Source organism: Colletotrichum chrysophilum (assembly GCF_026319265.1).
Source record: "Colletotrichum chrysophilum strain AFK26 chromosome Unknown scaffold_72, whole genome shotgun sequence".
Lineage (NCBI taxonomy): Eukaryota > Fungi > Ascomycota > Sordariomycetes > Glomerellales > Glomerellaceae > Colletotrichum > Colletotrichum chrysophilum.
The window spans coordinates 209,893-230,029 of record NW_026517359.1 but is presented as its reverse complement, the minus strand read 5'-3'; the positions used below and the strand labels follow the sequence as shown (position 1 = coordinate 230,029).

At 54.6% G+C, this 20,137-nt stretch overlaps 4 protein-coding genes across 4 annotated transcripts; all 4 read right to left on the bottom strand.

Annotated features, from left to right (window-relative positions):
• Positions 1 to 7,526: 7,526 nt before the first annotated feature.
• On the bottom strand, positions 7,527 to 8,442 carry COL26b_008358 (uncharacterized protein; the record flags this gene model as incomplete). Its single annotated transcript, XM_053181121.1, has 2 exons — positions 7,527 to 8,016; positions 8,102 to 8,442. 2 exons carry the CDS (start codon positions 8,440 to 8,442, stop codon positions 7,527 to 7,529), a joined length of 831 nt encoding a protein of 276 aa, XP_053035003.1.
• A 903-nt stretch (positions 8,443 to 9,345) lies between these two features.
• On the bottom strand, positions 9,346 to 9,873 carry COL26b_008357 (uncharacterized protein; the record flags this gene model as incomplete). The annotated part of the gene is made up of 2 exons (XM_053181120.1): positions 9,346 to 9,689; positions 9,759 to 9,873. 2 exons carry the CDS (start codon positions 9,871 to 9,873, stop codon positions 9,346 to 9,348), a joined length of 459 nt encoding a protein of 152 aa, XP_053035002.1.
• A 3,317-nt stretch (positions 9,874 to 13,190) lies between these two features.
• Positions 13,191 to 14,339, bottom strand: COL26b_008356 (uncharacterized protein; the record flags this gene model as incomplete). The annotated part of the gene is made up of 1 exon (XM_053181119.1): positions 13,191 to 14,339. The coding sequence occupies one exon, from the start codon at positions 14,337 to 14,339 to the stop codon at positions 13,191 to 13,193; it is 1,149 nt and encodes a 382-aa protein (XP_053035001.1).
• A 1,085-nt stretch (positions 14,340 to 15,424) lies between these two features.
• Positions 15,425 to 18,309, bottom strand: COL26b_008355 (uncharacterized protein; the record flags this gene model as incomplete). Its single annotated transcript, XM_053181118.1, has 7 exons — positions 15,425 to 15,561; positions 15,616 to 16,258; positions 16,904 to 16,938; positions 17,605 to 17,733; positions 17,785 to 18,094; positions 18,146 to 18,178; positions 18,238 to 18,309. 7 exons carry the CDS (start codon positions 18,307 to 18,309, stop codon positions 15,425 to 15,427), a joined length of 1,359 nt encoding a protein of 452 aa, XP_053035000.1.
• Positions 18,310 to 20,137: the final 1,828 nt, after the last annotated feature.

Genomic DNA, 20,137 nt, shown 5'->3' with positions numbered 1-20,137 from the left:
CCCCCCATCACCTTCCGGACCAGACATCACCGTCCTGTTTGCGGTGCAGCGTCCAATATCCTGCCGTTCAGCATATGATATCAACGCCAGCGATCTCTGACGTGTGTCGTCTGTATCCAAGGAATCATCCCAATATCACGCCGCCGTTAAGAACCGTCCAACCCAGCCCTGTGGCTCCAGCAAAGCGTCGACCGTTCCAAGGTTTTTGCTGCCCTTCCCCCTTCCGCCCCCCGTTACCCAGACCTCCGGACGTGGCGGCCCCGCGCTGGAGCATTGAATCCAAAGGCGAATGACATCCGTGGTTTTGCCCCCCATCCCTCGCCCTTCTCTCGGCCGGTTCGCTTAGATGGCAGACATCCATCACCAAGAGGCGGCGTCAGCATTCCTTTGCGCTGCCCCCGGCCGGTAGGCGACCCGAGAGACATGGTTCAGCCAACCTGTGCGTACCGTGCTGTGAGCTGTGATGTGATGTGATGCTTGTAGTCCCCCCCCCCGCGCGTTGCACGTCGGTACACGCATCTCTGGTCCGTTCGTTCGCTTGTTCGTGCCAGATGGTCTCCCTTCCCGCTCGACAGCACTTCAATTACACGGGAACAACGGAAGGGAACTCGAAACGTCGATACTTCGTGCGACGGGCCCGAGATGATGTGCTTCCCCCCTTCATGCGCCAAAAGATTACCTCCAGATGCTTGGAATGGAGAGACATGAAGTCGAGACAAGGGCAGAAACTTGGCTTTTTTGGCGTCCTGCTTCTTTACAGCTCCCTTCTCAGTCAACGCCGCTTCGTCTATATTGCGGTGACATCCGGAGTCTTGCTCAGAATAGTCTAGTAAGAAAAGGTACGAATAGGTGAGGTCAGATAAGGCGACCTGGGTCGGCGTTACATGTAAGGCACACCAACACAGCGACACAAAGCCAAACACCAACACTCCTCTACAACATTGTGCCTATCGTCTGTCAACCCGCCCGAGATCGTACCAAACCGTGAGTGACCCCGTGATATCCGCATCGCCGCCCAAGTGCGCCCGCCCGCCTGGTCAACCTGCAAACTATCAACCAGACATCGTCCAAACCGCTGCTCCGTGCCCCCAATCTGCCAAACACCCCTTCACACTTCCCAACCCCGTTTCGCAGTGACAAACCCGTCAGACGACGCCCGTCCTGAAGCAGCCCTGAATCCTCATCCATCCATCCATCCCCCGTCCGTCCGTCCTCTCCGATCCCGCCAGTACGTGCGCACCCAAGCAGGTTTTTTTTTTTTCCGCCCATGTAGTAGTAGTAGTAGTAGCACAGCAGACTCCGTTTCACAGACGCCCGCCAGCCGCAGAAGCCCGTGATGATCCGGCACGGTTTTGGTACGCAGCTGGGCCGCCTTGCCTTGGTGTCCGTTTTGCTACACTGCATCGTGCGGCTGCGACCCGATCAGACACTTGTGCGCCTGAGAAAAGCCCGCGCTTCCTTGCCTCCCGCAGACGCCTTGCTTGCTCTTCCGTCTGGGAACGGACCATGGCGTTTTTTTTCCCCCTTCTCGCTGCAAGCAAGCACACAGAGCTGGCGGCGAATCTGGGGAAGAGACGGCAAAGAAAGAAAGAAAGAAAGAAAGCGGCTGGTCGCTTCTTGCGTCGACGATCCATGCAGGCTCTTGACGGCAAGCTGCAGCCGCTGTTCTGCGATCTCGGGTTGTAAGCCACGAAAGCTGAGCTGTGCCTGCAATGGAACGGAGAGCTAGCTAGCTCAGGTAGCTGAGTCAAACATGCCGCCATCGTGGAGGCTACCCTTGAGCTGAAGCAGGTAAGACTCCGTGGGTTGAGGCGAAACATCCCCCATGGTTTTCACGCGCGCGGAAAGAAAACCCGTAACAAAACGCCATTGAATTTCATCACCCGTTTGAGGACAAGCCACGATAACTCAAAACGACGCCTACCCCAGCCCGCATTCCCATCCAAACCTTCCCCTCATCCACCGAGGTAGCTACATGCCGGAAAGGGTACCGTATCCAATCCCAGGGTTGCAGCACCACCTGCCTAGTCGACCTTATTTGCAGTCGACGACGTCTTACTGGTCCGCGGAGACAGAGAGAATCTCTGCCCACGCAGGGTGGCAGGAAGATGCGATAGGACAGGGCGCTGCATCGTCGTCGTCCCGCGCTAGCGAAGCGGGCATTCTTGGGCCTTTTTCGTGCTTCGCAGCTTGGCAGGTCGCCGGCATCGACGACGACGAACAAAGAAGACGAGAGCTACCTGAGCTAGGAGAGCTACAGCTCTGCCTGCCCCTCCCCAAGCTCCCAAGCTCCTCCCTTGCGTTGTCGCTAACCCGCCGCCGGGTCGACCCGGCGCCGTGTCTATCGAATGTCCGGCGGCCGAGCAATCTCGCAACGCGGCGTTCCGGAGAACCATCGAATCTTCCAATTTCCTCCTCCATCACGTCATTGATTCAATGGCGATGGACTTCATCTCAGCCTGACTGACGGGTCAATCCCGTAGACGACACCACGTCGAGCGCCCGCCACGACAGCAGACCTGTATGCTGTCGACTTACAGCAGCGCGGTGTAAGTACCTACCCCGACGTCGCATTCGCCCCCTTCCCCGAGGAAAAGCCTTCGTGCTCCTCCTGCTGCGAGATGCTGCCACGAGGCCCGAGGGCTGAAGAGGCTGCAGCATGTCTCGGCGCGGCAACAAATCCCCAGAGGCCAGTTACCCAAGCACGCACGACGTTGCGATAGAGGCGGTCCAATCGTTCCATGTGGCTCGCTCGTCATCCCAGCTGGTCAAGGATGGGCGCCCTTATTGCTCCGATGGCACTTCGACGGGGGGAGCTTTTCCAAGAACGGGTTTGCGCGCGCGGGGGGGGGGGGGGGGGGTTGGCGGCGGCGTTTGGATTGGCAGCATTGAAGGCACGATGTAAGAGCACAGAGTCTGCCCGTCAGACCGCTTGTCGAGCTGAGAGACAGAAGGAAAGCCAAGTCTAGACCTGAAGTCTAAGTCGGCAGATTCAGACTATCCCATGTTTTTCCCGTCTCTTCTCGCCGGAGCTTGCGCAAGGCAGGGAAGAAAAGACCGCTTGAATGCAGCTGCTGATGTCCAACCTCCTCCTCATCGTCCCCCCGCGCGGTCGAGCTAATGATGTACACTAGCAGCGGCATGTCCAAGTGCCGGGCAAAAGCCCGCCAAGATGCGGATTACATGATTGCCAGGCTCAATCGCGGCGTTGTCGCTGCAGTAATCAATATATTCTTCCAAAAAGAGAGTTTCCAGCCTGCTGGCGCCTCCCTTTTCGCAGTCTGTACCCGGTCTGCTTGCAGCTTGGGAACAATCCTTCCCATCTGGAGTACATACGGCTAGGTAGGTTAGCTACATGGCGGCGTTGCGGCGTGGAAGAAGAAGGCCACCAAATCAGATCATGCGTAGAAGCACCCCAGAGAAGCACGTTGGCGGGGTCGGTTCCATCATGTACGTTTTCTCTGCTCCATCAGAATGATCCCAGTCGGCCGTCACATCCCCATCATGAAGGGGAGAAAGAAACATGGCGGGGCCTTGGCGGTCAAACTCTCAGTCAGCTATGTCTCTCTGCCTTTCACTTCCATGGCGCGTCGCAGGTCCTCCTCCGGATGCGACTTCACCTCACGATGCGACCAGGCCGATCTCATGCAGAAAAGCACTTAATCACTCAACCCAACTCAACTCAGCGAACCCCGCCCCGGCACCGCACCGCAATTGCGGTATCCATATCGTGAAAGGAAACGGTAAAGGCAGAAGGTGGTAGGCGGCACGTCATGGCATCGTCGAGGCGGGCTATAATGCCACCTCGTTATCGCCCTGTTGCCCTGTTGCCCTGTTCCCTGACTTTCCCATGCTCAAGAGAGAAGAGACCCCGGACCTGGCAAAAGCCGGCTCACCTTGTTGGACTCTATAACATGCGTGATATAGACAAGCAGCGCAGCGCGAAGAGCAAAAAAGGCCAAGCTTCCAGCGGCGCGGCAAGACGAAAGCAAAGCCTGCCTGCTGCCCTCTCGGCGCCAACCGACCGCCCGTCACGTATTCGCTCCTCCGTCGCATCTCCGTGCAGCGCGAGCGAGGCCACAGCTGGAAATTTTGGTTATCTCAAATCCGCCTCGCAGGGATTACCGCTCCCCCGCACTCGGCTCATCGCTCGCTGTCGCGGATACATTGCGCAAGCCATCGTGAGATTTGAGAAGAGGTGCCGTGGAGTTTTTCTGGAAATCGTGTGCTTTGCGTACGGGCACGTTGTACGTAAGCTCCGGATGTTGGATCATGGATGACGAGACCCGAGTCAAGCCCGTGTCGCCCGCACTCTATCTCGCGTCTGTCGAGAAATTGTCGCAATGTCCAACGGCCCATCCGGTACGAGGGCGCCAAATTGTTCCTCCCCCCTTCATACAAGAGACTTGTTCCTGGTCTTCCGCACCAGCGATCCAGATCCGCGACTTTGACAGCACCATCGCCACAACTCTGTCTGTTCGTAGTTTTGCCAGCCACCCGGGTAGAATGAGAGTGTGCGTGTCAGACGTACGGCGCGAAGGCATAGCGGCTCTCAGTCTCTGCGACGGTGGGCGCTTGGGAAGACGGGTTTCGACTACAGATCTGTCAGACAATGCGAACGGGTCGATCACTTCGCATTGCGCCAGCCTTGTCCTTTTTTCTTTAGTTAGACCAAAGGAGTTCGTTGCAGAACCCGCACACTCATTTTGACGCATTCCGTGCGGGAACCCCCCTCCCTCTTCCCTTCTCTCGAGTCGCCCCTGCGAAACAGCTCTGGGCCGTGCCATGTCAGTGTCAGAGGAAAACCACCAAGACTAGGGGTTTTCTTTCCGCAGGGGCCGCGAGCGAGAACCTCTTCGCCTCTGCCAACCCCGGAGCTGGCGTCTCCTTCTCCGGCGAGGAAGCTCTCCATGTAGGTCGCTTACTCGCCGACTCGCCGACCCCATCACCCTCGTGAACATCCCGGGTCGAAAGAAACATGGCGGCGATAGGACCGCCGCCGCGCCGGTAGCTTTCTACTACTACCCTGTTCGTATTACCATGGGGAGATCCAGCATCTCGGACCCGGACGTCGCTAGTGCGATGCGGTTTAGCCACGCCCGCCCATCCTCGCGTGGGAGAAGTGGGCAAAACTGCTTCCGCATCCGGCAGCTTCTCTACGCTTCTCACTTACACAAAACCAACCTAACCCAGCCAGCCCCCTCACCTCCCCGGTAGACGAGAGGGCTCATGTGAGCTAGTGGCCGACAAGGTATGCTTAACTCGAGGTGAGTGAGACCAGGAGCATGAGCCAAGTGGTGTGGTATGCGACGGAATGTAGTTGAATGTAGAGTAGCCCCCAACAGAGGGGAGTCGTAGTCATGGCCATGGCCATGGCCATGCATCACCGAAAAGCCTGCTTTTTGCAGTGAAGATGTTCTCGATCCTCGGCGGCCCTATCTCATTGTAGATAAGGCGATGGCGAGGTACCATCGGGCCCCCGACATGAAGCGCGGTCGAGGATGGGCTCGGCCTGTGCCAGCGTTACATCTGTCAAAGCACGCACACAACTCTGACCCCACTTGGGCCCCAGAAAAGTGCGAATAGCTTCGCTTTCTGTTTCTTCGCAATGTTTCCTCGTTGAAGCGCGCAAGCAAGCCTGCTGCACCCAACACAAAAACACCGCAAAAGCCTTGGTCTTCTTCGGCACCGTCCCGATTCGGGTCGACTAGGCCACGAACGATGCCTGCACACCGCCCGAAACAACCCATCACCCGCAGCAGAGGCTAACCCCGATTTCCCCCCTTCGCTATTCCGGAACATGGGAAAACTTGGTTTCTGGAGGTGCAAAGACTAAGAAAGTCGGCAGATGGACATGGGACTTTCGAGGGCCTTCTAATGCAAGCTCCAAAACCGGCGCCGCCCCTCCGTCTGGCGGTGCGAAGCTAGAGAATTAAAGAGACGTACGATATGCAGCGCTAGAAAGACCGTAAAAAGACCATCTCCCGGGCCCCCGGCAGAGCCTCTCTTTTGCAAACTCCCGGGACTCGCGCGAAATAACGAGCAGAACCGCCGATGAGCTATCTAGATTCCGATCTCGTCACCCATATCGTGTCCCACTCCGGCGACACCTGGGGCCCTCCGGGTTGGGGGATCCGCTCTGCTGGGCGTGGTCGTGCATGGAGCCCCCGTTTTCTCGTCCCCTCCTCTCTCGGCCGTGAGCCGAACAAGTCAAGCTTCGCTGTTCCCCGGCATGCTTGAGGCAGTTTTGAGTCGGGTGTATCTTTTCGAAAAGTGACGATGGATCATGGAATAGTTTAGAATGAGACACGGAGAGTAGAAAATGGCACGATGCTTGCAGTGTGGAGGTGACAGCGGGGATTATTCAGGTCCCGTCGAAAGTGGCCCCATCTGGTCCCGTTTCGGCCGGGCTTCAGACTCGGCGGGCGTTTGCGGGCTCTCTGGAAAGGAACCTCCGGAAGCCCCTTGTTCATCACATATCCTTTGAGTTGCGCTCCGGCGGCCGGGGCCCCTTCATTCTTGGTGAGTTGCCAGTCTCCCAATCTATCAATTGATTGCTTCCATGTCGACCCGGACGCAATCTTCACGATTGCTTCAATTTACCAGGAAGCCGTCATCTCCGGAGGAATTACTCCTAAACACCCATGCCCCGGACTCGATTAGAAGACACAATGTTTGGACTTTGGGCCGCGGTATCCGGTAGCAACATGACTCTCGCATGATGAGCACGACACAACGCATTCCCGCCGGCTTCCGTTGTCACGACATTACGGATACCGGAACAAGAAACCACAATCAACTGAACCACAAAAGGATGATTGAGACTCGTGAACAGTCATCCAGTGGGCGCACGCGCCCGAGTAATTCCCCGCCGTTACTTTACATGCTTTTCCAAGCTTCAGCCCACGCCAGCAGGGCGCAAATCGTAAGCTCCGCAGGCTGACGACGTACAGAAAGACCGAAGACGCACCGGAGCCGATGCGGCGATGCGGCGATGCGGCACCTCGATGGCCCAGCGACGGCATACGTGGTTGATGTTAAGCTTACGTGCAGTGCAGCCTTGGAAGCTTGACGGACAGACACTCATGCCAGGCACAGCAAAGCTTCCTCCCGTGACTTTCGCTCTCTCCGCCGCCACGCGAGAAAGGCGTCTGAAAATCGTGCCATGTCAAATACATGTTTGCCGAAGGTGGTGTGCAGCCGTCCAACCGGGATCCCTCCGCCGGCTGTGAGCGTGCGCAGGATTTCATGATGGTGGGAGATCTCAGAGGCTTCGTGACAGGATCATCGCAGTCAGCAAGGTTGGCAAGTGAACAGGTCCATTGGCTCCAGACCCTCCAGATTCTAGGCCCTTCGCGCGCTTCGCCCCGGCATCAACGGGTGCCCCGTCGTCCCATCACAACCTTGAAGCAAAGCTCTCCCAACCTATCGGGCCCGATATCACATGCCCCTCACATGCTCTTCTTAGTTACCCGCCCGGGTTCTAGACTCATCCAACCCCCGTAGGCTTCACGTCCGTAGCCGTCTCACCCGAAACACTTCGCCTCCTCCTCCGCCTCCTCCGCGAGTGTGGTGCCCCGCGAGGGAGCCAGCGGGATCTGCTCCAGATCGCTCAGCCACGCGGCCCCCACCACCCGGTCCCGGTGCCCGTCCGGCGGGAGGCTGACGGCGGCTTTGTGGGTCAGCGCCTCCGGAATCCGGCGGAGGACGTTGGACGTCACGGAGAGCCACTGCCGCTCGTAGAAGACGTCGCTGTCTAGCCAGAGGTGCACCGACTTGAGGTCTGGCGTGTCGAGTAAGCGGAGGATCTTGCTCCAGGATTCGACCCATTGCTCAAAGGTCCTGCCTTCGTAGATGTGCCGCCGGAAGGAGAGGTTGATGCGGCGGAAGGGATGGGCGGGGCTCCGGTGCCGTGTCCCGAAGAGGTTTCGAGCTCTGATGATGTCTGTGGCGAGGGCGATGTCGGTTATTGTGAATGTGAGGGATTTGTAGATCGAGGCCGCGCATTCGTGATACCTGTTCGAACTTGTTAGTCACTGAAGCATGTTGGATGGCTGCCATCATCGAGATACGATGGAGGTCTGGGCCATGGATCACTTACATCCGCTTGCACGTTAACATCATCGGCAGGAAAGCAGTCCAGGTGTCGACCTTGACGCAACGACGCCCCTTCGCGATATCTTTCCATATCTCGTTCTCTTCTCTGGCCTCCTCGCACTTCCAGTGATCGCACCATGTCGACATCTCCCGCTTGTACCACAGAGGGACCGTTCCCCGGGCATCCGGTACCATCCACATTGACTCCCAGGGCTCACCACCCTCTTGCTTCTCTTCCGGGTCTCCGGGTCGGTGGAGCAAGCAGCGGGTGTGAGCATACCCGGCCTCAGTGCGTATGATGTGCTGGCCCATCCCGGCATCGCGCCAGAGCTCCTGGTAGACCATCTCCCGTATCTCCCTGGGAAGCTTCCCAAACAACTCGCTTTGAATTTGACCATGTTCAGGCGCTTGTACGTCCTGCGCTCGTTTGCCGTCGATCCAGAAGTCCCCGAAAGAAGCGTCGCAGACGGTAGGCGAAGCAAGCGTGAACCAGGAATCACTCCCAGCGACGAGCCTCGGCTGCTCTCTGGCCCTCCAAACCCCAGTGTCAACCGAACCACGGCCCTTCTTGCCAGGATCCGTCCTGCCCGTCAGTTTCCGTACCAAACGAACCGTCTTCCTGGTCAAGGTCCGCAAGCCGAGCCGGCCGGCCCGTTCTCTTTCGTCACTCATCTCGGTAAAAAAACAACAGTCCAGGTCGCCAACAAACCAACGCAGACACCAGACAGCGAACACACCGCGCACACACCGGACAGGAAAACAGGTGCGAAAGAAACAAGAAGGGAAATCAAACGACTCTTAAAAGCGAAGCGGGCTCGCGGCGCGCCCGTGCCAGCCCAGCAAACGCAACAGGAACAGGGCATCGCACCCGCCCAACCAGATTTGCGGGCAAGCAAACGGCGAAGACAGCAATCGACCCGCGCCCACCACAGACAGGAACCCCCTTCGACCGGGGCATGGGGAGACAGGTAGGTCCAATAAACAATTCGGACCGCGGACGCCACATCCGAATCTGGGCTTGATGTTTGCTTTCCCAGACGAAACGCATTCGGGGTTGTCACCAACTTAGGATGGGAAATAAAGGGGAATTTTCATAAAAAATCATTTCATGTGACTGAGCGGGTATTATCGTGACTAAAAGATGCTATTTGACAGTCCTGACAGATGAAACAAACGCCTGCTTTCCCTACATCCCAACCTCGATCATCATACTGTGAATTGCTTGCAGCACGGCGAAGTCGAGCTGGTTTACTTCTGCTCCTGCTTCTTGCCGCCACCAAAGAGGCCGCCGACGTAGCTGCCAGCACCCTTGACGCCGTCGGTAGCCGTGCCGGCGACGGCCTTACCGCCGTCGGCGATGCCACCGGCAGCGGTGTTGACGGCGCTGGAGCCCGGGACGGCGGTCGGGACGTAGCCGCCCTCGTCATCCTTGCCTTGACGCTCGGCGCGGTTGATGCCCTCCTTGGAGGTGAGGTCGCCGATGGGCTGGAGGAGGCCGCCTTGGCCGACCTGGCCGGCTGCGAGGTTGTGGACGCCGTCTTGAAGGGTGTCGACTTGTTCGACGCCGGTCACCTTGGTCTTGCCGAGGGTGTCTGGAAGTTCACGAGTTAGCGATGTGCCACTGCGATTTGGTTTTATGAAGAGTATGAAAAAGTGCTTACCCTTGGTCGTGTAGCTAGCCTTGTTGTCCTTGGTGAACCATCGCAGGTAGAAGTCCTCGAGCCAAGGAACCCATCTCTCGTACTGCTGGTTGTATGTCTGCTTTGCCCACTCCATGTTGTCCGGTTTTGATAGAGAGACCTGGTGGAAATGTGATATTATTCGCTTGTGAATAGCAACTGAGAATCGACTGAAGTCTAGAATGGATCAACAAGCTGAACACCTCAAACGGACGAGGAACCACGAAAGAGCTCTGGCCTGATATAAACCCCTCTCTCAGGCCCAGACACACACACGCACACGCGCACACACTTCGTCAGAGTCGTCACTCGCCATCCCTCCTCGCCAACGCGTGCGTGCGTGCGTGTGGCTGATGATGCCCGTGGATACGTCATAACGGCCGTGATGGAGGCTTCGCTGCGGGATGCCATAGGCTGGCCGCGCAGTCAGGCAACCGGGGAGGATCCCAGTCGAGACTCAGAGCTGACCCCTGCACAGACATCATCAGTGCGGTGACATCAAATCCTGGAAGTTGGCAGCCACATCAAAGACCTCTCGCACGCCACGCATGGTGGTTCCAGAGTCCAATCATGACCAAAAGGTAATCTCGAGAGTCTGGGATGTCGCTTGAAAATTTGCAAGGCTTGGCTATCGACTGGGAGATCTTGGGCTACTGGCCAAAAGATAACCGTTGGGCTTGGGTTGATGCGACCAAGGCTGCGAGTGATGCGCTTCGACACGTGGGATGAAAGGGCGGGCGAAGGTGACACCCAAAAAGCTGGTCAGGATCTCGATTGCGGGTTGCGACGTCATCCCGCTGCCAGAGTGGGTCCGTGCTCGACGGGAAGTGGAGAATGGCGGGCGGCCTGTGACGCGCCTGGTGGAGAACGGTACCGGCGCCGACGTTCTGGTTGCTGAAGGCCGGGACGGCCCCGGTTTTAGGGGAATCCGGGGGGAAATCGGACGGGATTGTCTTGTGGCCTGTAGGCGCTTAGTGTCTCCTATCTGACCTGTTGAAATATGGCTGGAAAGAGAACAACAAAGCAGTACTTCCGTATCTAGGTCATATGCTCTCCGCAACCGTTCCTAAATGCAAAAGTTCGCGGAGATTGCTTCGGTGTCATATCTGACGTAAGGACCGGGGAGTTCTTCAATAATGTGCTTTGAAATGAGCTCTATAATACGTCAAAATACACTATTGTGGTGGCACCCACCCTAACTCCTCCATCGGCCACTGTATCCAGGGCTTGTAGCTCTCGTCAAGCAACGCCCAGGCTTGGGATATCAAATGCTTTGCCCATCCTTGCAACCACCACTGGCTCTCCAGTTTGCCCAAGACAATGCAAAAGTGGGCATAAATAACAACGGCCTCCTGGTTCGTCTCAGGTGTCTTCAGCAAGGGCAAAAAGTCCTCCGCGACGAAGTACTTCCAGATGAACATGTCCATAATATCCATGCCATGGCCGCCACCGTGCAGTGCGAGCGAGAGAGGGTGTCGTAATTCGTCGATGGCGTAGTTGTAGATATCTAACAGGTTCTCATCCCGGCAATTGCTGCCAATGAGCTTCCTGAGATTTTCGAGATTCTCTGGGTGTGCCGAAGTCTCGTCGCGGGCCGTGAAGAACCTTTCCGTCGCGTACCGAATGATAGGTAGCAGAGGTCCGTCGTATATCCTCGCGTTCAAGAGTTTTATGAGCGAACATGCCCCAGAGAGCAGGAAAGTCCAGTCTGGGAAGGCGGATTCCCAGACGACGGCTGATTCTTTGAGGTAGCGCCCAGATGCGAGAGCTGAAAAAAACAACTCTAAGGTCAGCTCTTGACTCTTTTCCTGCATATTAATAGGCTCTGGAACAAGTCGACTCACCGAAGAATATCGTCAACAAAGAGAAGAGAAACAGGTTCTCAGCGTTCCTTTCGTCCAAGCTGCTCATCAACCCCATTGCTTCACGGCTGGCGAGTCGATGGTACAACAATGCCCTAGCCACAAGTGCCTCCTTGCGTTCTGGCCGTTGATGGGCCAGGTGTAACGCCGATATGGACAGCAGCGTTCGCATCACGTAGTCACATTTGAGAGCCAGACGTACCACAGAAACTCTCCACATTTGGCGTACCAGCGGATCCGTCGACAATGTCATGTAGACAGCAGTGGTGAAGTTGTGTATCAGCTCCAAGTCCACGAAGTTGAGGTCTTTGTCCACCGGAGGGTCCAACAACTGCGGCGGTAATGGTATTGGCGATGATGCATTTTGTTGTAGCGAAATGTGCATGCCAAATGCTGGAAAAGGCGATGATATTGGATGGCTCTTTAGGAAGTCGCATGTTACCAGATGCCTAACGCAGTTCTGACATGCTGGCTTCAGCTCATCGCACTGGATGGTGTGACAGGTCAGTATGCTAGGGCTATATGCATGTTGTTATGGACTGAGCTGTCGAACTGTACAAGAGGACCAGGTGTTTTCGGAGAGAATAGGGGACCAGAGGCAGAGCCACACAGCAGGGATGTACACAAAACTGAGTTGGGACGAACCTTTATCTTCCGCTGCTTGCATGTCTTACAACCCAGCTTGGACTTGCGGTGCGGCCTCTTTGAAATCTTCAAATTGCTGCTATCCGCGATGATCTCCATGCCGCAGGCGGGTTTGGCCCCCGATCATTCGCCCGGGGTGTGAACGGCACCAGATCGGACTCGTGCGTCGCAAGGGTTTCAAAGTTTCAAAGTATTCGTACTGGCTGTCGGTACTGACCCGGGACAGCGGATCGATCTCGGGGCTGCGATCCTCCGTGCTTTCAAATGCCGGCACAGACAACCGAGTGCATCATCAGTAGCAGCCTTGATGTTTGATTGAGAGGGAGTCAACGTCGCACTTTTTTGAAGGGCGGTGATGGGTCGTGGGCACGACGCGGAATCCACGGGCGGCGATCCGTAAATAGACGGGAGGGTCTAGTTACTCCGCACCGCTCGGAGCGCTCGTATCGTTCGGTTCGTGACTTGCGTTTCGGACGCTAAGCTCAATCTGGAATAAGAGTGGTTCAACCGAACCAGGAGCTTCGCTTGTAAGTCAACAATATTGGATCGGAAACTCCGAGATACCTTTGAGGTCTCGATGCTTTATGTTTCGTGAATAGAGAGTAAGTGTCCCGTCACTTATCCAAGAGAAGACAAGGCTTTAAGCTTGGTGCGATGGATTTGGTGCGGCAATCGGCCATTTTAAAAAACCCAATGATGCGTGACTTGAACAACCCCGCCGAGTGGCCCGAATAGTTTCGCCGAGCGAGCGAGCCGAGTGCATCGCTTTTTAACCAAATGTGCGAATGTGAAATATGATTTGCGTATCCTGATTCATTGGGAAGGCGGCTACTTGGACCGAAGTCAGACATTCCACCGCGCTGAGCTACCACGCGGCTACGTTGGCCATCCATGTTGCGAATGAAACTCACGCAACCTTGGAGATTTTGAAGCCTCCAGGAACTCTCTTCTGAAACACCTGCTCTGGATCGTACTTAGCCGCAACTTCCTTGAGCAACTTGATATTCTCAGGGCCATAAGTGCTCAGCGGATCTTGGTCACTGTCCGCGTAGCCCAGGTACTCCCACTCCACGTCGATACCTTCTGCGACACTGTAGTCCTTCAGCTCTTTTCGCAAAGCGACAAGTTGCCGACGGGCCTCTTTCTCAGCGTCTGCAGAGCGAACCATATGCTGCATCTGGAAGAGAATTGCATTGCACTTCTCCCGATCCATACCGATGACATTACCGCCTTTCTCGACCGAGTGACGGAAGAGCAAAGCTGGCATGGCTTGGAAGGTAATGTAGTTGAGAAAATCAGCGTGTTGGGTGTTCTTCCAGTTCTCGATGAATTTGCTTTGGGCTTCGACAGCGCGACGTATGAAACGCGCATCGTTCTTGCCCGTCAAAGTCAACCAGACCTGGCGGTACCCAGTCGGTTCCTCGAGTTCGACCGTCATATTCAGGTGACTATCGTGGCGGAGCGTGTTCATGGTTTGAGGTTGGATGTTCCGGAAATCGTCGTAAGCCCGGACCCACTCGGAATTTGCGGTGTCATGGACAGCAGTTGACACGACGGTGCCGGCTGATGGTGAGTAAGCCCAGAATGTGACAGCCGAGCCCTTGGTGTAGTTGGGAATGTTGTCAACCCACTTCACATAGGCGGCGATGTGTTGCTCTGTCGTGCTGAGAGGGTAAACAATCTGACCGCCCCAGATCTCTACAACATCAACAGTCTGCATGTCGATGCGGGTGACCATGCCAAAGTTGTTCGATCCTCCTTTGAGGGCCTTGTGCAGATCAGAGTTGGTCTCCCTGTTGGCATTGACGATCTTGCCGCTGGCCAGGACGACTTCGAAATTCACGACATTGTCGCAGCCGAGACCGACCTCGGCGCTGAAGAAGTTGTTGCCGCCACTGGTGAGGAAACCGGCAACACCAACGGTCGAGGTGCGACCCCCTGGAGCAGTCACCCCGTATGGTTCGAGCGAGGAGTAGACGTCGCGCCAGAGAGCACCGGCACCAATACTCGCGATCTTCAGATCTGGTGAGTATTGTACCTCCTTGATTAGGCCCATATCAATGGTGACGCCATCGGCAACTTGACAATCAGCAAATTTGTGCCATATTCGGGAACTGGCCGTAAGGATTCAACCTACTGTTGGAGGCCCCAGCCCACGTTGCATGACCACCGCCGCGGATAGCCCAGCTACAGCCCATTGACTTCAACTTCGTGACCGTCAGAGAGACCTCTGCGGCTGATACTGGTTGGACGATGAAACCAGGGCTCAGCTGGGCCGAAACAGAGAAGTAGGACTCATCACGAGCTTTGTAAGCCGCTGTGCCTTGCCGGAGGACCTTTAGTCCGGCGGACTCAAGAGCGTCGCCCTCAAACCCGAGGTATTAGTAGAAGAAGATGAGACGGAAACAAGGTGTCGTCCATACTTACAAACGAGGTTAGCATGGCATGGTTCGTTGCACATGTAATGAACGCCATTGACAGTACAGTGCTCGAGAACAGTCACAGAACTATGATGGTTGATATGAAATGGAGTTGCAGGATAGTCAGAGTCGTGCTTGGGAGTTTGGTAATACGTATGTTGAATGGTAAGATGCAGAGACAAATGCGCGCAAATCGCGGGGCTTATCCTTCTCCTGCGCGGGTCTTTTGGTTGTCGCCGAGACGCACTAACTCCGCTAATATCTGATGCTGACAACAAGTAAGTTCAAAGTAGACGCATGTCTATGGGGACTTTGTAGTGCCCAGCCTGCAGGTGTTGGTGCAAGGTTACACGGCAGAGTGCTGTGCGGGCAGGCTGGCGAATCAAAGACAATTCCAGTTGGCATTCTGCGGTTCCACCCATGAATTGAGCCAAAGAGTTCATGATCAGCATCTAACTCATCGAATTCGGGTACCCTCCCCGAACGATTGAAATCTCTACCCTTGTATGCCTCTTTACGATCCTTCAGCCCCAGAGCTGCTGCCGGTGCGCGGTGTAGATGTGCGGGTCTCCGTGGACGATGGGGCAACTGATCGACATACGAAAGTTGGATAGTTTCCTGAAGTGATACATCAAGTACTTCAAACGGTAACACCTACGCACCCCCCGAAAGAAAAAAAGGCCATGATAAAATAACGGACGCTGCACCATACGGTGCTTGGCTAGATCTTAGACAGAACCTTCTGGTGTCTCCCAGTCAAAGACTCCAAGTCGTCGAGGTCTATGTAGCTCTCGTTTAATTGCTCGAGATCAGTTACTCCCAACAGTCTCATGGTGGTCTGTATCTCATCGCTCAAGACTAAGGCAACAAGTCAGCAACATGATACGCCTGTCTCGCTGTTTATTTACTCACTCGATATGGCCTTGAGCACACCTTCCGTGCCATAGGCACTAAGCGCGTACATGAACCCGCGCCCGATACCCACCGCTCGGGCTCCCAAGCAGAGGGCCTTAACTACATCTGTGCCTCTCATTACGCCGCCGTCAACGTAAATGTCGAAGGATTTGAACAACTCAGGACAACGAAGTCGAATATCACGCAGAACTCTGACAGAGCTCGGTGCGTGGTCGAGCTGCCTCCCGCCGTGGTTGCTCAGGTAGATACCATCAACTCCGTACTTCGTTGCCTCGAGCGCATCTTCCCACGTTTGGATGCCTTTCAAGATGATCGGTCTGTCGCCCCAGAGCCCTCGAATCCAAGGAATGTCACCCCACTCAAAGGAAGAGCAGTGGTGGCCACGGAGTGTCTCTGCCTCTTCTCCTGGGAATGGAGGGTGTGTCGTGCTGTCCTGTGCGACGACGCCTGCCTCGTAATCCAGTAAGGCCTTGAAGCGATCATCCACATCCCGCTTCCCAATTACCGGGGCATCAACCGTGACAGCCAAAGCGTCGAAGCCGAGCTCCTTTGCCTTCAAGATGAGTCCTTCGGCGTCTTTCTTCACCTTGGGCACATAGAGCTGGAACACCATCCCGCCACCACGACCGCCCGTCTCCGCCTGAAAGCACTCCGTCAAGTCTTTTGGTGCCACGGATGAATAAGTGCTAACACATTGTGGGATTCCCATACGTGCTGCTCCTCGAGTCAGACACTTCTCGCCGTCAACGTGACCCAGGCGAGCTGCGGCGGCGGGAGCTATAAAGACAGGCAGACTACTCTGTAAACCCATAATTCGACAACTCATTGAGACCCTTGAGACATTACGAAGAACGCGAGGTCGGAAAGAGACGAGAGACCAATCGGATTGGTTACGGAGTAAGGACGTATGTGATTCAGCGCCACTGGTGTAATACGCTTTTGCTTTTGGCGTAAGGGTGAGAGCGGCAGCTTGGGCAATATCAGAGAGAGACTGGCAAGCTGAAAGTGGCAGCACCGTTGCTGAGCCTTCTGTTACAAGGCTTTGACTTTGGTAGGGATCCTGAGACTTCTTCCTTTCAGCACTCGGTGACCGAATTACAGGACCAAGCCTCTTATCTGATGATGGATCAGTCCACAGTTTCTTAAAAACCAATGAGTGAAGAACGTAGATAACCTCTTGGTAGATGCGTCTCAATCGTGCCTTCAGCATGTATCGGCTCATATTCTTCAGTTGCATCCTTGAACTTGGTCAACAAGCTGTCATCTCTTCGTTCAACACACATACCTTCCCTGCATAGCGCAGAATCACACCAGCTCCCCCTGGATGCTCATCCAAGAAGTCCGTCACGTCATAAACGTGACCAGAAACAATGATCCAGCATGAGTTCCTAGAATTATGCGTTGCTACCTCGTCGATTGACAACATCTTGACTGCCTGGACAAGGTGAGGTGAAGACCAGGCGATGGCGACCGTGTCAACGAACTGTATAGAAAACCAGCTATCGAACTATTTAGATAACAGCAATCGTCGGATTTGATTACTCAATTCGCTTGTTGTTATCGCATATGTGCAGATACTGCAAATGATGCAAGGTGGGGTGGGAAGCACGAGCGTTACCGAAGCCTCGGTTGTATTTTCCGGCAACCTACCCATACGCCGATTTGAGACGCCTACCGCAAATTTATGCAAATCCTGCAAATCCTACTTCACTATTGCCTTAAGAAATGGTCGGGTGAGAAGAGACCTGAAACTACGGTATCGACACATTGCTACTGCGCAAGAATGTGGCATTTATAGTGTTAATTGGATAACTTCATACTTGTATGGCTATTTCTTGGGAACATAGAGTGTCTGCGAGTTGCAGTAACCGATGATTCCCGCGAGTCCCCCCTCAACCCCGAAACCTGACTCTTTGTGGCCTCCAAACGGTGCACTGGAACCGAGATCCATATGATTGTTGATCCAAACACTTCCTGCCTCCAGACGTCTGGCTACCTTCGCTCCGTGGTCAAGATCTTGTGTCCACACAGATGCCCCAAGACCAAGCTTGCTGTCATTGGCTCGCTGAATGACATCTTCCTCGTCCGACCAGGTGGGAAGCGGAATAATGGGTCCTGTATAGCTTAGAAAGACGTCGGATGTGGGTTGAGGACTAAAAGACTCACCAAAAGGCTCTTGAGTGACCCCGGGTGCATCATCAGGCGGGTTGTCCACCACGACGGGGGCAACGAAATATCCCTTGCCAGTCGCGGCAGATGATGCGTTACCGGAGACTATCTTGAAGTTTGCCGATCTTACTTCCGATACCATGTTTTGGATCTTCTTGAACTGTGTTTCGTTTTGGATAGGTCCCAGAAGAGCGCCTTCAGCAAAGCCGTCACTAGGCTTGGAGGACTCGACCACCGCGCTGAAGGCTTGGAGAAACTGAGGGTAGATATCCGTATGAACATAAATACGTTTGATCGTTAGACAGACCTAAAAGATCCTTAGCACAAACACATCTATCACTAGATGCCCTCCTCTCACCTGAGACGTGTTGAAGAGACATGTTTGGGCAATCTGAGTGAAATTAGCTTCAATATTGGTTGAATCAGAGCAAATGGCTTTAAAATACTCACTGCTGTGGCGGTCGACGCGACGTCAACGTCTGGGAAAACAATGGCAGCGTCATTTCCGCCTCTAAGCGTCATATAAGTTCACCGAAGAATGCTTTGCAAGATGAGTGGTCAGTGTGAACTCACAACTCAAGAGTGACACGTTTCAAGCCTCTGCTGCAACTTTCCATAACCTTCCTACCAGTCTCAGTCGAGCCTGTGAAACTGATTTTGTCAATGCCAGGATGTGCTGTCAGCCATGGACCGAGCCTATCGTCGCCACTGAGGCATTGGACTACCCCAGGCGGTAAATATCGCTGAGCGAGCTCGCAAAGCTTCAGACCACAATAAGGAGTGAAAGGTCTTGAACAAATTTAGTGGATTGTATGAATATTGCGTGCGAGCTTTTCAAAAGAGTGACCCACGATGGCTTCAGTACGAAGGCATTACCGGCTACCAGGGCAGCTCCGAGCTTGGTACAGGCTATGAAACCGAATGTGAGCCAAATTTTGCCTTTGAGCGAGTGAGTCGAAGAAGCTTACCTAGATTGATGGGAACTAGGCAATCATCTGTGTTAGTAATCCCGAACCTATTCCATGGGAAGCCCACGTGGAGTAAACATACAGTTCCAAGGCACAATAGCACATACGACCCCTAAAGGCGTATATCTGGTTACGATTTGACGTTTTTCGGTATCTTCAACCACGGTCTCTGGCAGTGAAATCTTGGCGGTAGCCGCAAGACGATCAACAGAAGCAGATACCTCCATTTGCGCACCCCACATCTGAATGCACTTTGCCAATAAATGATGATCAGAAGACGCGCTTTAGCCAATCTTACAGGTCTGCCCTGCTCCTTGACAAGCATCGTGGCGAAATCCTGTAAGTGCTCGCCAAGTGAAGCTGCGAATGCAGCCACGGCCTTCCTGCGATCCTCTTCCGGCACGAGACGCCATGTCCCAAACGCCTTTCTCGCTGCCTTAACTGCTCGATCTACATCTTCAGGCCGTGAGATGGGGACTTCGGGATTAGCTTCAAGAGTGGACGGGTTAATGCCATGTCGAGTCTCCGTGGTGGTAGTTGAAGCCCCGTCGATGACGTTACAAAACGTCGAAAATGAGAGAGTTGAGTCAGTTCCGTTCATGATGATAGTCTTGTGGGATACGTTGAATGACTTGCGCTGTTTCTTGGGAGTATCTTCGTGACCTTGTAAATAATTATCACAGGCCAGTTTGAGCCAGCTTAGATTTCATTCACATCATATGGAGAATCCTAAAATCTGATAAAGCGCTGATCATGGCTCGGCTTCTATTTCCCGCCCTCCAAATCATCTCATGTGTTTTCCTTCCGTCTATGAACATCCGTGGAGAAACTAGCTGTAGAATGGGTACTCATTGCCGGACCACAGGCAGTCGATGTCTCTTTCTTCCCTTCTAACTTTTTTCTTCGCAGTTTGCCGCCTGGAGGCGCACCTTGTTGACTGCCGTATGACAGTCGATGTCTTTACATCATGTAATCGTCATTTCGCGCTTTGAGTTTCAGGATTTGAGATTCGTCGTCGTCCTTCTTGGTGACCTAGTAATACAGCCTGGCCCAAGGGCGAGCGTTGCCCAAACCTACCCCTGAGAATTCACAGTGACTGCGTCAAAATAAGAATGACAGTGATATTTCATTGTCATCTTGGTGGAGTGGAGCCGGGAGTGGATGCATCATGCGGGGGAGCTTTGTTGGTGCATGGCAACGCTCGACAGCGTACAGTGCACACGCACTGCCCTGGGGAATGGATGCAACTTTTGGGAGCTTGGGGCTCCTGAATGCGCCTCGGTGTATCAGGCGCACGGTTGAAATGTTCTATCAAATCAGTCTCGGCGAACCGCGAGCCCTTTTCCGGAGACCGTGGAACACTTGTGTGCCAATATTCAATC